Below are 17,419 nucleotides of genomic sequence, written 5' to 3'. Positions count from 1 at the left end.
CACCAACAGATACCGCTTGATTTGCTGTCAGAGGAGATCAATGCCTGTTGGGCCATCCCCTCTGCTCTGCCAGGCCACTGCTCTTGCCGCTGAAATGTATTTCCACCTGCTGCTCAGCCAAGAAGCACAGAACATCCTAATGCAGAAAGATTTTAAGTTACGAGACACTCCATTACCACAGAAAGAAAAAAAAGATCAGATTATATGAAACACAGTGGCATTAAATACCCTCACTAGTAATAATTCTGGTCACTAACCTTCCAGGATGTTTCCCAATGACATACAACCCCTCCAAAGATAACCATTCATAGCAGCTTTGTAGTGTTTTCTCCAAGATGTCAGGAATTATCCTTCATAATGCTGAGGCCCTAAGAAACATTAAGATACTTAGTAAAATTTTAAAGTTATTTACTGAGTTTTTTTTTTTAATCCAGTAAAAATGAGAAAACAATTATACTAGAGGATCAAAGCAGTGTAAATAAGCATGAAACTAATATCAGGGTTTCCTGACAACTGAGGTAAAAGACAGATTTAATAGATTGCACAAGGGTTTTTTTCTGTTTTTTTTCATTAGCATATTATAATTGTACATTATAATGGAAGTTGTTATTAAATATTTATATATGCAAGTAACATAATTAATTCGATTTCCTTCCTTAATACCTCCAATTTCTTTCCCCTCTCCTCTGGTAGATTACATAGTTTTTGATATAAAGTAAATAGCAATGCATTTGTTTTTCAAAAAAAAGTCTACTTTAGTTCTAATTTGTGAAAAGTTTATAATAATCTTGTTATGAGGAATACTGAGCAATGTAAGAGATGTTATCTACAACAAAAACTTTACATAAAGGCAAATATTTTACACATGGCAATTTCTTAGGTCACTAACTAATCAGAATTTGATAAAGGAAGGTAGTCTTGTGGGAAGCCAGAGAAAGATAATCCAAATACGTAGCTATACCTTATTGTGGCTTGATAAGAACATAAAAGATGAAAGAATCAAGAAATTTATTTCTAAATAGGTCTCATTTTATGATACATGTACACACATGAACACAAACATATATAATGTGTATCCCAATTTCACATTCTACTGACTTCACATTGTTCTCAGGATAAAGACAAAAATCCTCAATGTTGACAACAAGGACAAGACCCTCCTACTTTTCAGGTCCTCTCTCTATATACACTCATCTTTCAGTTCCTAAGGTTTGCCATTCAACCTAATATGTCACAAACTGTTCTCTCTGCCAGGAATGTTCTTCCATCTTCTAGTTTTTATTCCCTATAAAGAATAAACTGTATGGAAATCCAGCCAAATTAATAAAAATTAATACATGAAAATTTTTGGAAAGAATGATCGTTTTAAATCTTTTGATATACACAGTCATACAAGTAGACTAAAAATGTTTTGTTGTAAAAAAGTTTAAAAGGATGTTCACTAAAACATAAAAGGAACCTACGTAAGAACTTCAGTGGCTTTAATACTATCCATTACAGTTGTTAAAACATGTAAAATGGTCCCTGATTAAGTATCTTATTATTTATTCAGTTCATTTCTACTTAGGAAATGGATTTTTTTATAATGTAAAGATGTGCTTTAATCTGGCCTCTATCCAAATTATCAGATGTTAATTTCCAGAGGTGAGAATCCAACCAAGGACCTCTGTATGCTAGGCAAACACTACCACTGAGCTATACCACCAACCTCACAGAAGCTTGATTTGCAAAATTTTCTATGCAATGTGATGGAGAAATGAAGATCAGTAATGGATATCCCCCATTCAAGGCCAGGTGGCCTTTTAATAGGCCCTTCTTTTGAGTTAATGTCCAGTAGCATTAACATTATTAACAGTTTTTAAAATTAGAGACTCATAAGGCTGGAGGAAACTTGAGATGTCATCTAGATACTTCATGTTATTTAACCCTTCTCATTCAGACAAGGATAAATCCTTATCAAAGACCTTCTGAGAAAGTGTCTCTAGGTTCTCATTGCCCTGCTTGCCTACCTTTTCTTCAAGAAGGCTTGAGTCACCAAACCTACTTATGGTCATCCTGGTTATTACATAAATGTTGAAAAAGAATAATGTGGAAATGCACCAAAAGAATGGATAATCTCCAAGTCTTTTACACATGACTTCTAAAATCATTACATGATTCTACCATGACAAATTTATCTTTTTTTTTTAGTTCTATATACAATACAACAAAGTTGTGTGTATTTTACCCAAAGTCTCCTCTTTAAGCTCTTCTTGATCTGTCCTTACCTTAGGTATTTTCCGAGACTTCATTTTCAGCTAACTTCTCTGTTAACCCCCTACACACTCTCCTTAATTGTTCTCAGCTATTTCGTGTGTCTCTGTCTCCTAATGCACAAATCTCCTAAGCTCCAGACATGCATGTTGAAGGGCTTTGTGAACATCCTTCTGTATCCAATGGCCCTTCAAACACTATGTCTCTAAACCTGAACTTACCACCGTTATATCCAATAAATCACCATTTCCTCTTATTTCACCTCCTAAATTGCCAGTCATAATTTTCCTTACTTTCCAATTCTTACTGCCTCCAATTTGGCTCAATCTTCATCACTCAATGTCCTCTGACCTTGCACTATTTGCCAAAAATGCCAAACTCTGTTGTTAACCACTGCACTGTTTTCCCTCACATCTCCAATGTTTGTACATGTTATTTCTCCAGTTTATACACTTAGCAAATATTATACTTCTCTGTCTACCTCAATACAAATTCTAGAGTCCATGAAGCTTTCTGATTTTCTCTTTCTGATTTTCATCAAATTGAATGTTCTGAACAGTATTTTTCTCATTCTATACAAAACTCCACATGAGCACTTTCACTCTCATGTGGTAATTGCTTGGAGGTTATGATGTTTCATGTTTACAGCTCCAGTAGGTGTCAATGAATGGATGAATGATCAAATGTTGATGAGTGGAGAAGTGGAAGCCTCTCAAAAATAAAACGTTGAATTATGGGAACATTATTTATCAGACTCAGTGGTATAAGCCTATAATCCCAGCTGCTTAGGAGACTAAAACAGAAGATGGAAAATTCAAGGCCAGCCTGAGCAATTTAACAAGACCCTGTCTCAAAACAAAAAGAGATGGAGATGTAATTCAGTGAAAAAGCACCCCTGGGTTCAATTCCCAGTATTGACAAAATAAATAAATAAATAAATAACTGTGATTAAAAAAAAAAAAACTAGAGTATCACAGAATAATCCCTACATGGATTATTTTGAACTGATTATATTTGAAATTCTATATTTAACCCAGAAATAGACATCTTTGTTCACATAGCCAAAAAGAAACTACTGCCTGCCTGGTACAATTTGAAAGATGCTTAGGGTTCCCACATCCTCTCTGTTAAAATCCACCCTCAGTACCTGGATATTGAGGATGGCAATACAATAGAATTGCTATCTGGAATGTTAATAGGCTTCCCAGAAAAACCTGCTCAAACAAGAATAAAAAGTAAAGGGTAAAAGATATACATTTCCATGTCTTCTCAGATGGTTCAAAAATCCTATGTGTGGATTAACAGGGGAAGGTGGGCCAGGTCCACAAAGGAGCTGTTCTTCCTTTTTCCTCTTTTCAGGATTCATTCTCTGTGCTGAAAACGCTGCTCACCTGTTTTGTAGCTCTTTTCTTAGCAAAAAGTTACTATCTGGAGTCACAGATGCAGCTTTTCTTGTTGAACTTCTGCCATTGATTTCCCTTGAGAAACTGAAGAATTAGTGTTGATGCTCAGTCACTTGCATTGAGGCCACCTGTGGGATTTGCTGGCTAGCCACTTCTTGGTTAGGCTGCAGGAGAAGGAGGAAAGGGCCTTAGTGACACTCTACAAACACAAGTTTGATGGGAAAGTTTTAAGGAGTATAAAGGTCAATAAAAGAAGGTCAATAAAAATAATTCTTATGGGGCTGGGACTGTAGCTCAGTGGTAGAGCACTTGCCTTGCACATGTGAAGCACTGGATTCGATCCTCAGCACCACATAATAGTAAATAAAAATAAAAATATTGTGTTCCTCTACAACTAAAAAAATATTTTAAAAAATAATTCTTTTATATATATATTAGTTGTGGATGAACCTTTATTTTTATTTATTTATCTCTTGTGCTGAGGATGGAACCCAACGCCTCACACATGCTAGACAAGCACTTTGCCACTGAGCTATAGCCCTAACTCCCAAGAAAAATAACTCTTTTTTAAAAAAAAATAAGACATTTTGTTTATTAGCGCATTATACTTTTCATGAGTTTAATTCAAAATAATTCTTAATGCATAAGTTAATCTGAGTGTTTTATCTGCTAATGTCTTCTTCATAGTAATGATTCAGAGAAGGGTATTTTGTTTTCATATCTTTCTGTTACTACTTCCTCTTCCTCCATTTCTCTACAACATCCCCTGCCACTCATTTCTTGTTCAGTTCTCTTAGATGCTGTTTGGACCTGTATACTTACACCAGTGGTCTCCTATTTGTATGGAGTAATTACTGAATATCACTTTTTATAGGAGTCAGGTTTCACTTCTTTAAAAATATATTGTGAGGGCTGGGGTTGTGGCTCAGTGGTAGAGTGCTCACCTAGCACTTGCAGGGCGCTAGATTCGATCATTAGCACCACATAAAAAAAATGAAATAAAGGTATTGTGTCCAACTACAACAAAAACAAAAACAAAACAAAACAAATAAACTATATATATATATATATATATATATATATAGAGAGAGAGAGAGAGAGAGAGAGAGAGAGAGAGAGAGCCAGCCTAAACTCAGTAACTTTAGAGAAGAGAACTCAGCATTTTGTGCTCTGTTGCTTTCTACAGGTAAATAAAATCAAAACCCCTAAACAAATAGATGAGTTGATTGAAATTGAGAGTGATACCGGAACATGGTACAGAAGGTGTTTTGTTCGGATCCGCACAGAACTGTATGGAGTAAGTACCCAGTTCTGCACTGACCTGCATGTCAACCTCTTACAATTGGGGATAGTGAGAAGAGGGGCTGACCCTACCTAACCCATCATTGGGATTCTTCCTTTTTGTCTAGGACATCTGAACTTGGATGAGGACTAAGCAATCTGACCACTTTGGGATCAGCAGCTAGCCACTGTGCCCTGTCCTTGGGTAGGAAGGTGAATGGCCATAGACAGGCTGTCTTGCAGTCCATTGGCCTTCAGGAAGCTGAGAAGTGAAAATTCCAGTATATGTTTCCCTCTGGGCCTTAGGTTGAAATGAATTCAGCCCAACAAAAATTCAGCTTTCTTATAATTCAGTGGAAGGGGCAAGGGAATGGGATTGACTAATTGCATAAGAAAACTGTTTCTCTAATACTTCACAGATTTGGATGACTTTTATGAGATGTTTCAACTATCCCGTCAGGGAAAATACAATAAAGCTTACAATCGTTTGGTTCACCCTGTCCTTTGGGTAAGTGATATTTAAATTCTTGGTGAGTGAAATCATTAAATGCTATATCGTAATTCCCAGCCACACTGCTTTCAGTTCCATGTTATTAATCTATTAAGGATAAAAAAAAATGTTTTTATTTTCAGCTTAGATTTGCCGAAAATTATGGGTTTTTAAAACCAATAAAAAATAAATTTTATTTATCTTGTCTCATAAACCTGGGCTGACAAAACCAATAGCATTTGGAAGTCTGATAAGGCCCTGGATGACTCATCCCTGTGACTGTCCAGTGTCCTCTATGCTTCCACTTGGCCCCAGCCACTCAGCCTCTCTGCTCTCCCTTGAATATGCAAACTGTCTCCATCTCAGGCCTTTGCACCACCTCTGCCTGGAATGGTGCCACCAGACAGCTGCTCACCTTGTTTCTTCACCCACTCCAAGTCTTTCCTTTTTGGTGATGCTGTCCCTAAGTACCTTTTTTTTTTCTTTCCCTTTTTTCTCTTTCTTTCTTTCTTTTTAAGTCATAGCATCTCCACATTCTCTATTATCTTTTTGGCTTTATTATTCCTTGTAGCACTTTCTACCTTCTATTACACAAAATTCTGTGTGAGAAATAAGACTCTGCCTTCCCCCTCTGGAAACTCCACAATGTCAGGATTTTTAAACTACCTTGTTCACTGACATACATCTCTGGAACATGATATAAGCTCAATAAATCATTGTTGCCAAATGAATAAAAAAATGCCATATGTTTGTTCTAAGAAAAAAAAAGAGAGGAAGAATTTGTGGGATTTTATTTGCTAATAGTTGACATCTCCACTTTAAAATGTGCATGTGTAACTCGATTGTTGCCTAGTTTGCAGTTAAGAAAAAAGCAACTAGATGGTACCCTATACTGTCAGCCCAATAGGATTTTGATGCCTGGTGGAACCCAATATTTACTCTGCAAATTCTCCCTTAACAGCAACAAATTAGAACAAGCAAGTGGTCCAAGATGATAGTTCTTTCCCAAGTGCTGGGTAAGGTATAATACAAGGAAAGGAGGATGGCAGGAAGACCAGGGTCATAGAAGCCCATTCTGCTGGGTGACATGATTAGCTGTGTCATCCAGTTCCTCATTTTTAAGCTAAGGGCTTTGGGTATTTTTGTTTGTTTTGTTTTTGTTTTTAGGATATGGAAAGTAATTCTCACACAATTTCTAGAAAATCCATTAATGTTGGAAGGAAGGATAGCTGAAAATTAGCATATATTAGGTTCTTACTGTATACTAAGCACTAGCATAGGTACAGAGAAGACAAAGATAAGCCAAAGGAAAGTACTTCTCTCAAGGTGAACGGCTACCTGAAGATTATCTGGTGTTTATTTTGGTAACTTACTCAGTAATGACCACATTTCTTTACTGCTATTATTCAACAATGTTAACATTTAGTGGACATTCAGAAAATGTTTGCTGAATACGTGAAAAAGTAGCTGAAACTGTTCCACATGCGGATGAATGTTCCAGGGAAGCAAGCTTCCCTCATTGTTGCCACTTTTAAGTTTTTGTTCTATGTTTATGAACTAGAGAACAGTGGGAATGAAGTCAGTATCCCTGAGTCATTCCTTATTCAGTGACTGGCCTCACAACCTCATCATAATAGATGTATCAGATAGTGATCTTAATGTCCCTCTCTCTAGTCGTGAGCCACCTTAGAAAATGGGACTGTACCCAAGATTAGCAGTGTCACAAAAATAGATACATAATAGATACATGGTCTCATAATAGATACATGGCACAGATGTTTCAGAAATCCTAATGGCAATAATGATGATAAAAATGGCTCATACTATGTTTTGAACCCCCTTGGTATGTTAGGTACTTTGCATTCCATTTAATCTGAGCAACCACCCAGGAAGGAAGGTGGGTACTACTATCCATTACCATATAGTAGGTGGGTTAATGAGGGTTTAGCTAACTGGCACAAGTTCACAAAGTTGGCAAGTGATAAGCTGGAACTCAAACCTATTCCGACTGCAAAGGCTGTGGTCATAACCACTTATTTCCTGTACAGCTAAGCATCACTGGGGACAAACTAGAATAGTGGTTCCCATGTTTGAGTGCTCATTAGAACAATAACACTCCATATCCAGAGTCTTTCAGTCATCAGGCCTTGTTGGGGCCAAGTTCATGGGCACTGGCCCAGGGATCTCATTTGAAACCTACTACATTAGAGCAGCTCTGTTTACTAGAAATATAATACAAACCACATATGTCCTTTTAAATTTTCTGATAGACACAAAAACACATACAAAAAAAATAAAAAGAAATTTGCAAAATTAATTTTAATACTGTATTTTATTCATCTTATTATGTCCAAAGTAGTATCATTTTTGACATATAATAAATATAAAAAGAATTAATTACTGATTTTATATTCTTTTTTCATGTCTTCAAAATCCTGTGATATTTTGTATTTATAGCACATCTAGTTTGAAGTAGCTGCATTTCAGCTGCCTAGTGGTTAGTGACCACTGGTCTGAACAGCACAAAAGCATGATATAGCTGTTAGAATACTGTTAGAGGCCAAGTGGCAGAAATAACCTGATTTTTCAGATAGTGATCTTAATGTCCCTTTCCACAGTCTTGAGCCACCTTAGGAAATGGGACTGTACCCAAGACTAACAGTGTCACAATAATATAGGAATCAATAGAGTCTCCATGAGCAAAAGAGGTCATCCTGAAAAGACTCTCCTGCATGTTGGGTTACAGGAGAGAGATGGGGTTTCTCAGTGCAGCATGGAATGGTAAAAATGACATCGGGGCCAGGTTGCCATATGTCTTAGTCCATTTGTGCTGCTATGACCAAACACCACAGACTGGGTAATTGATAAGTAATAGAAATTTATTTCTCACATTTCTAGAGGCTAGAAAGTCCAAGATCAAGGTGCCAGGAAGTTGGGTGTCTGGACAGTGCCTGGGCTCTGCTTCTAAGATGGCCCTTTGCTGCTGCATCTTCCTTGGGGATGAACTAAGCATCTCACATTGTGGAAGAGATAGAAGGAGCAAAAGGAAGGAGGCTGCTCCCTGCACATCTACATTTTATTAATCTTATTCATGAGCCCTCACAACTTAGTCATCTCTTAAAGGCCCCAACTCTTAACGCCATCACATCGGGGTTTAAGATTCAATTTGGGGGTTACACATTCCAACCAAAGCACCACCTATACCACTTCAGGTATAGGATGGGATTTTTTTCTGTATAACTTCCCAAAGAAAGAGTTTAGGGATTACCTACATGGGGTTTCCCAGCTAACCTCTCTAACTATCTCCCTAACCTGATTTTTGCAGATTACTCTTAAAAGAGCAGGGAGCACACCAATGACTTGTGTGTTGATTCATTCAAATGCTATAGAGAGCCAGTCAGAACTGAAAGTGCTTCACTGGGAACCATCACTGCTCTGAAAATGTTGGGGAGGAACTTACTGCCTCAGGCATGACAGCACCTTTACAAACTCATGTTTCTTTATCTTTGCAGGTACTATGGATTATCGGTTTGGTTCCCTGATGTCATTAAACATCTGCAGTCTGATGAATATGCATTGCTGACTAGAAATGTGCAAAAAGATAAATATGCAAATTTCAGTATTAACTTTACAATGGAAAATCAGATTCACACTGGAATGGAATACGACAATGGCAGGTCTAGAAACTTTGAAATCCCTGGCTATTCACAAAAACTCATTTCTTACTAGTATTCTCTGCACCGAAATCTGTAGGGGTTTTCGTTTTGTTTTGTTTTTAGTTTGTACATTTAGTAATTTTCAGGCTGAATGGAAATTCACTTCCAATTGGAAAATACATGTTTATCAGTTGCTTCATTTAAACTATTTCTGAAACTAAGTTGCGTCACACTCCTTAAATATGAGATTGACCACTATGAAATGAAAATTCAGAAAGACCTTGAAGAGTAATGAAAATAGGGAAGAGAAAATGCAATGGGTAATAGGTTCTTTAACTCAGGGAAGAAATCTGAAATGTAATGTGATGAGTCTTTCATTCCTGAGAAAGAGAATCACTTTTCATAATTCTTTCCTTCTCCAGTAAGTGGAATCAAACATTGAAGTTAAATTGTATGAGTTTACTTGTTTCAATTAGAGAACAGAAATGATTCCTCCAATGTAAGTATTTTGAAAGCACCAAGGGATGCTATTGAGAATGGGATCTGGAACATCTCTGGATGTCAGGAGACAGAAGTGAACAGGAAGTTAGTTCTGGTTCATTATTTCAGACAGAGAAAGGAATAGGTGACGTATTTATGTTCCTCTATGTGTTGTTTGAGAAAGTAATTGCTGGTACAAGTTCCTGATCGCTTACATTATTCTTAAGAAATTGTCCCAAATTTAAAAATAAAAGTAAAAATCAAAAATAACCAAAGTTACCCAAGGGGAAAAAAATCAGTTCAGTAAGATAAATTCTGTGGATGCTTTGTAATGGACAGGAGAGATACCAACTAAGAGGTCTTAATCTAATTTGCAATCTTTGAAGGGCCTAATCATTAAAGCCACATTGATCAGCTTCACTCTCCCACCTGAAATACTGGCTTGAATCTGCATTTACTTTTTGCAGAAACCTTAGCATCAAATGTTCTGTAATTCTAGGGTGGAATTTTACTTTAAAAATATATTGTTACTATTAGAAATTTCTAAAATCTGTTTGTGACTGTCTCAGTCATAATCTTAGTGGTATTTGTTACTAACTAAACTACTTACTAACTAAAGTTCTAAGATGAGCAAGGCAAAGTAGCACATGCTTCTAATCCTACTATTCAGGAGACTGAGGCAAGAGGATTTTAATTTGGAGGCCAGCCTGGGCAGTTTAGTGAGACACTGTCTCAAAATAAAGTAAAAAGGAGCTGGGGGCTGGAGTTGTGGCTCAGTGGTAGAGCACTTGCCTAGCATGTGTGAGGCACTGGGTTTGATTCTCAGCAATGCATATAAATAAATGAATAAAATAAAGGTCCATCGGGCTGGGATTGTGGCTCAGTGGTAGAGCACTTACCTAGCACGGGTGGACCTTGGTTCGGTTCGATCCTCAGCACCACATAAAAATAAAGGCATTGTGTTGTGTCCATCTACACCTAAAAAATAAATATAAAAAAAGGTCCATTAACATCTAAAAACTATAGATTTAAATAATAAATAAAAGGAGCTGGGTATGGTGGCCCATGTCTGTAATCCAGTGGCTCTGGAGGCTGAGGCAGGAGGATCCCGGGTTTAAAGCCAGCCTCAAAAGCAAAGCACTAAGCAACTCAGTGAGACCCTGTCTCTAAATAAAACAAAAGTTAGGGCTGGGGATGTGGCTCAGTATTCGAGTGCCTCTGAGTTTGATCCCCAGTACTCAAAACAAAAAAACAAAAAAAAAAAAAACCTAAAATTGCTTCCCTTTTCCAAATTCAATCTACTTTCAAAAAACTGATAACCTTTAGTGCATATAGACTTTTTTTCCCTTTGCATCCCTGCAGTACACGTTGAAACTAGATTATTTTTTTAGGCTGGTTGGTCTGTGAGGCCACAGTGTATTTTGTACTGACAAATGTAATCAGGTATTACAATGAGAATAATTTTGAAAGTACTCAATAGTTAGTGATTGCTTTCAAGTAAGCTCACCTTCCTAGAAGGATTAGTCCCTTTCTGTCCTTAATAGGTATAGTCTTGGTATAGAAGCTCCTTCCCAGATGATCAAGCATTTTCCTCTCAGTGACTAGCTAAGGGTATATCCAGTCTTAATATAGAACTAAGATACATTGATGATATTTATATGTGTCAGCTGGGAGCCCTTATTAATCTGAATCACAGACTCTCCTAAGATGTCATGGTTAATTAAGACTGTTACTATCCTTACCACCTAGAATTCCCCCTTCCAATGCCCAAAAGGCTTCTCAGCAGGTTTCATCATTCTACCAAACGTAAACAGAACTCTCCTAATTCTATTTGACTCAAGGAATATCTGTTGACCTTGAGGAAGAAAATACTCCTAGAAATGAGTATAACCTTTTTACTTCCTGACCTGGAGGCAATCATTTTTCATGTAAATGAAACAGGATTTTCTGCCCTCTCTTCAAGATAATTGGAAGTCCCCACACTAGAATGAAGAGGCCTGGGATTGTCAGCTCAGGAAACAGATTTTCACTGAAAGTTCAGGGGGCTGGAAGTGAAACTCAGTGGTAGAGCACTTGTCTAGCAGGTGTAAAGCCCTGCCCCAAAAATAAAAATTCAGGTAGGAACATATCATCAAGTTAGAAACATTAACCCTAAACTTTTTTCAAATAAAGGCATATCTGAAGAAACAGGAATGTAGGATTTTAAAGTAAATAAGTAATAGGTAATCTTCAGACTCTACCTTCTATTGCATACCACACAAAACCTTTTACCAACATTGCAAAAAAACTAAGTGAGCTTGAGTGTCATTGCTTCTCCTACCAGGAAATGACAGTGAGCAATGAAAGAGACAAAGACCAGGATGCTCAAGGGGAAAAACAGAAAAGCAAAGAGCTTAGAAAACCCAGAATCCTTTGTTCTTATAAAAATTAAGAAAGTCTATCATGAGGCATTACATCTCTAAACCTGTTTGACTTAGCTTTGAACTCTAATGGCTATAGGTCATTGATGGGAATTTTGTGTGTATTTGTGTGTTGAACAGATTTCTAGGGGTCAAGTTCAAATCCGTAACTTTCAAAGACTCAGTGTTTAAGTCCTGTACCTTTGAGGATGTGACTTCAGTCAACACCTACTTCAAGAACTGTACTTTTATTGATACTGTTTTTGACAACACAGGTATGTGTGCCAGTTAGCTCTGCCTCCAGCTGGGGCCTCTTCAAAAGGCCCAGCTGTTCGCAGAAATGTGATAACCATGTGATGATGTGGCTAGGGGTTTGTGTGGGAAGTGGAGATTAAAGTAAATGAACAAGTTCCCCGAGTCAGATTGAATCAAAGGTAAGCTTGTGTTGTTTTTCTTTGTCAGATTTAGTGTAAATGGGGCTTGCCTAAGTCCAGAGTTCACACACACACACACACACAAAAAAAAAAAATCCTTTGGTGAATAATTTTTAAAGCAAAGAATTAACCTGCGGAATCCTGGTTTCAAAATCTGGCATTTGCTTAAAAGAGCATACATTAACTCTAGTAACAGATATGGACAACATGTATCTATGCTCAAATATTATATTTTATCCCAATCAATATAATAAAGTCAGAAAAAAAGAAGCCAACACTGATTGAGACTTTACCATATGCCATTTCCAGGTCATCAAACATTCATCATCTAATTAGTTTTTATAATAGCAGAGGTTTAGAAAAATTAAATAATTTGTTCACAATCATAGAACCAATAACAAGTGATATTTAAAGATGGGTTTATCTGATTATAAAGCCCATGTTCTCCCATGCTCACACATTGATCCTATTAAATGAGTCCAGAATAACAACTTGTCACTGTCAGGAGGATCAGCCTTGCCTTCTTGGTGTTCAGACAAGAGAAGCTTTGCCTGGCTCCAAGTGAGAATGGGGTCAAAGTGTCTTTGTTTATTAAATAGAGCTGTCTTTCACTACCTTCTAACCCATTGAACCTCAGAGGACCAGGTTTTTTAGGAAAATCTTGATTAGCAAATTAGATAACAAGTTTATCACAAGGTTTTCAGCAACACCTACTATCACCTGCAATTCTTCTTAGAGCCAAGTTCAAGAAAAACTTCACAAGGAGAATGACCTTCAAAGGAGAATCACCTCAGTGGATTCGTCCACGTAGACCTTAAATTGCAGCCTCAGGAACCCAAGGAAATTTCCTCTCCTGGGTACCTCTGAGTCCCATAAAATAGCAATAATAAGGTTGATCCATGCACATTTTAAACAAATTGTTTTTATAATTATAGTGTGGAAACTATTAGTGCTATAATGATGGCTTTTATGTAGCATGATAATTAGAATAAAGTAATCTTGTAAAGGACTAAGCAAGTAATACAATTTGCAGTAGCCAGCTATAGAAATCAGAAGATAACTGACTCTTTAACTTAATTGATTCCTTTATTCAACAAAGGTACCCTTCCCTCTGTTCGTTTATAATGTGAGGTACTTGACTAGAAACCATTGATCTGGCCTGGAGAAGAAAAGTCAAGTCAGCCCAGCCCTGATTTTTTCTGAATTCATTGTAGGTTTTCTGATTTTGGTATGTTGCTCATACCTGGTAAGAGCTTGATGAATTTTCTCTGTTGTTTCTACAGATTTTGAGCCATATAAATTCATTGACAGCGAATTTCAAAACTGCTCATTTTTTCATAACAAAACGGGCTGCCAGATTACCTTTGACGATGACTACAGTGCCTACTGGATTTATTTTGTCAACTTCCTGGGGACATTGGCAGTGTTGCCAGGGAACATCGTGTCTGCTCTCCTGATGGACAGAATTGGGCGCTTAACCATGCTAGGTGTGTGCTCGATTTCATGTAGAAGGAAAGGGCTGCCCCTGTACTTTAGGGGGAGCCTGCTTCCTACTATGTACCCTTCCCCCTGGAGATTTACATCCCATGAGGAGAAATCCCTTAGACCCTTCATTAAAACTAAATTGTAGTGAAAGTTATGTCTAATTACATTTCATTTGAGCAGTTTTCATGAGTTAACAGACTGAAAAACTAATTATGTGTAACTAATGTATATTTTTCCACTTAAGTAACTGAGTAATGGAACATGTGCATTTCATACTTGCTGCTTTCAGAAAGCAGGGAGATGAACTTTCATATAGGTGAACACCCTTGTACTGGAGCTTTATGGAACCCAGTTTGCAACTTTCCCATGGATTTTTGTTTTCCTAAGAGTTCTCAAAGGTTCAAGAGTCCTTGCTCTGCTGAGATGACAGGAAACACTTCACCTTGAATCTGTATTATTGGCAGGTGGCTCCATGGTGCTCTCGGGAATCAGCTGCTTCTTCCTTTGGTTTGGCACCAGTGAATCCATGATGATAGGCATGCTGTGTCTGTACAATGGACTGACCATTTCAGCCTGGAACTCTCTTGATGTGGTCACTGTGGAACTTTACCCCACAGACCGGAGGTATGTTGAAAGAACCTCTGGGATAGAGGTGGTCCAAATCCCATGGGACCACTGAAAAATGATAAAAACTAAGCCCAACTGCTGTATGCCCAAGAAAGTAAAAATCCCCAAAGTATCATGCTTATAAAGCTACAGGTTTCACATTCCTCTTTTAAAAAGAAAATGTAGGGTCCAAAGTACATGTATGAAGACATGAATTGGTGTAACTATACTATGTATACAACCAGAGATATGAAAAATTGTGCTCTATATATGTAATAAGAATTGTAATGCATTCCGCTGTTATATATAAATTAAAAAAGAGAAAATGTAGGGGAATACAGTTCCTAATAGGAAGTAATAGGGCAGTGAAACCAGGGAAGAAATTTAATTGTGCCCATGACTTAATTTGTTGGCTAACAGTGTGAGGAAGCTATAATGAAGTGGTGAGGATTAGAACTTAATAACCTGCCTTGGCCCACATTTTGAGTAGCTAATCAGTCTTGCAAGGGTGATTACCTTATATTTGAAGGTGTCTGCATGAGCTCTGCATTAAGCAAGAGAGGTCTCTGGCACATATGTGTTGACCTTCCTGGTCTATTGAAGGAACGCCTAACACACTCCTATTAAAAAAGAGAGAGAAAAAGAAAAAGAAAGAAAAGATTGCTGTTAGAGGAAATTACTCACCCAGTCCTAAGTGGAGACACAGACTATACCTTATATCAGAGAAAGGGCTAGAAGGAAGGATTTAAGTAGAGCCTCAGCAGCTGGATAATTAAATTAGAACAATGGAATTCCTGTTTTGCCATTTGACATAAGCTAAGACAAATGCCTTTTTCTACTTTCTATTTCATGGACAACTCTCACACTTTGTTGCCATGGAAGACCTCTGTGTTGGAATACAGTACAGACTTTGAAATGAAGGAGGAAGGGTTTTACCCTAGGATCATTCTGAGACACTTAGGGCATTGATTTGCCATGGATCCAGGGTCCCTCCCCTGACTTTTCATTCCTTTGGTTTATTGATCACAATAGGATACATCTTCTGCATTTCCATATTCTAATTTCTATTTCTTCCTCAGGAACATCTTTTCCTGAGCTTACATAAGTGCTGTCGGCATTCCTATATATTCCTATATGCATCTTCTTATAGAACACTCAAAACTAAGGAAGCTTTATTTCATAAACATGTCTGTTTATGAAATATTCTAATTCAGACCCTCAGTGAACCCCCAAGTACATACATGGGCTCTGAAAGAAACCATTTATAGCTTCTCCTTCATTTATTCAATATGTGTTAGTTCTTTACCTTTGCAAGCACCCTGGGGATAAAGTTGCAGCCAAAAGCAAATGTTCAGCTTGCACTGAGTTGGTTTGTTTCAACCAACCTGTCATTTTGGAAACAAGGCCCACCCAGATGTGGATTAAACTATTTATTTAAAATAAGCCCCTCCAATCATGTATATTAGTACATGCCTGTAATCCCAGTGACCCAGGAAACTGAGGCATGAAGATTAAAAGTTCAAGGCCATCCTCAGAAACTTACTGAGAGCCTGTCTCAGAATAAAAAATAAAAAGATCTGGCCACGTAGCTCAGTGGAAGCACACCTCTGGTTCAATCCCCAACATCAAATAAACAAACAAACCATGTTAGCAAAGCTATCACAGAGCCTCCACTCTTTTTGTGTTGCACTATGAATTTGAAACTATTGTAAATTAAATCAGCTGCTTGTTCCTTTTCCATATGAAATAGAAGGATGAGCATTTATGGAGGGAAAATTTGGCTTGAAAACAGAAAACTCAAGCTGTGGTTGTAGCTCAGTGGTAGAGCTCTTGCCTAGCATCTGTGAGGCCCTGGGTTTGATCCTCAGCACCATATTAAAATAAAGGTATTTTGTTCATTTACAAATTATATATAAAACTTGCTGGACATAGTGGTGCAAGGAAAAACTCAGGAGTTGGGTAAGTCCATCCTCAGAAAAGGGAACCTGCTATTATTCTGTGTCAAAAAGCTTAAACATCAAGTGAGGTAAAAGCAGAAGTTTCTGTTCGTATGAGTTCAGGTCTTCTGAAAAGCAGAAATCAAGATTGGGTTAAACATGCAAAGACTCAACAGGCCTTTTGTGTTCGTTTCTCTCCAGAGCTTAAGAACAAGTAAAGATGAGTTTTAACATGGTGTGGTCAGGGTTATGGTGAAGGAAGGGCATGGTGCTCTGAAAGCATTGGCAAATCAGAGCAGGTTTAGAAGTAATATCTAAGTTGAGGCCTGGAGAATAGTGAATGGCAGCCACACCAAGGGATGGAAAGAACATTTCAGTCAGAGCAAATATCACCTGAAAAATCTCTGCAAAGAAAAAGTTAACAAAGTTAGGCAAAAACAAACAAACAAAATAGGTCATGAAAATGCTTGAACATTGCATTATATGGGGATGGGGATTATGTGAGCCCTTGAGGTGTTTCAGGGAGAAAAACAAGGTAAGATTAAAATTCACTCTTGTGACCAGAGAGGAGGTAGGGCATCTCCTTAGGACACTGAAGGTGGTGATATGGGCAAAAATGTAGATTGAAAAGAAAAGAAGTCAGCATTTAACATGTTCATGGAATTTTAAGGATAAAATCAACAAAACTTGGTGTGTGATTAAATGTTGGGGTGAGAAAAAGAGGTTGTCAGAGAGGATTCTGTTTCTGCTTGCACAGTTGAAAGGATGGTTGTGGCTGTGTTGAGACGGGGACGCAGGAGGAACAGCAGGTTTGAGCTGGGGTCAGAAAAATACTGAGTTCCATTTGGGACATGTTGAATTTTCATTTCAACATGGAGCCATCCAATATACATTTAAATATTTATGTTGGATACCAGAAAGAATCCTGGGGATAGAATCCATTCACTAATTCACAAGACAGATGTTTGTGGAATGCATACCGTGTGCCAGAAACC

The 17,419-nt window shown here is 37.6% G+C and overlaps 1 protein-coding gene across 1 annotated transcript in view; it reads left to right on the top strand.

Annotated features, from left to right (window-relative positions):
* Sv2c (synaptic vesicle glycoprotein 2C) overlaps window positions 1-17,419 on the top strand; it is a 234,060-nt gene that overhangs the window by 193,195 nt on the left and 23,446 nt on the right. Inside the window, exons 7-12 of the mRNA XM_005328941.5 lie at window positions 4,843-4,953; window positions 5,357-5,445; window positions 8,940-9,104; window positions 12,104-12,237; window positions 13,680-13,883; window positions 14,346-14,505. Of these exons, the coding sequence (XP_005328998.1) occupies window positions 4,843-4,953; window positions 5,357-5,445; window positions 8,940-9,104; window positions 12,104-12,237; window positions 13,680-13,883; window positions 14,346-14,505 (863 nt within the window). The remainder of the gene's footprint in view (window positions 1-4,842; window positions 4,954-5,356; window positions 5,446-8,939; window positions 9,105-12,103; window positions 12,238-13,679; window positions 13,884-14,345; window positions 14,506-17,419) is intronic.

This window comes from Ictidomys tridecemlineatus, chromosome 1 (genome assembly GCF_052094955.1).
Source record: "Ictidomys tridecemlineatus isolate mIctTri1 chromosome 1, mIctTri1.hap1, whole genome shotgun sequence".
Taxonomy (NCBI): Eukaryota; Metazoa; Chordata; class Mammalia; order Rodentia; family Sciuridae; genus Ictidomys; species Ictidomys tridecemlineatus.
This window is presented reverse-complemented; position numbering and strand designations above follow the sequence as displayed.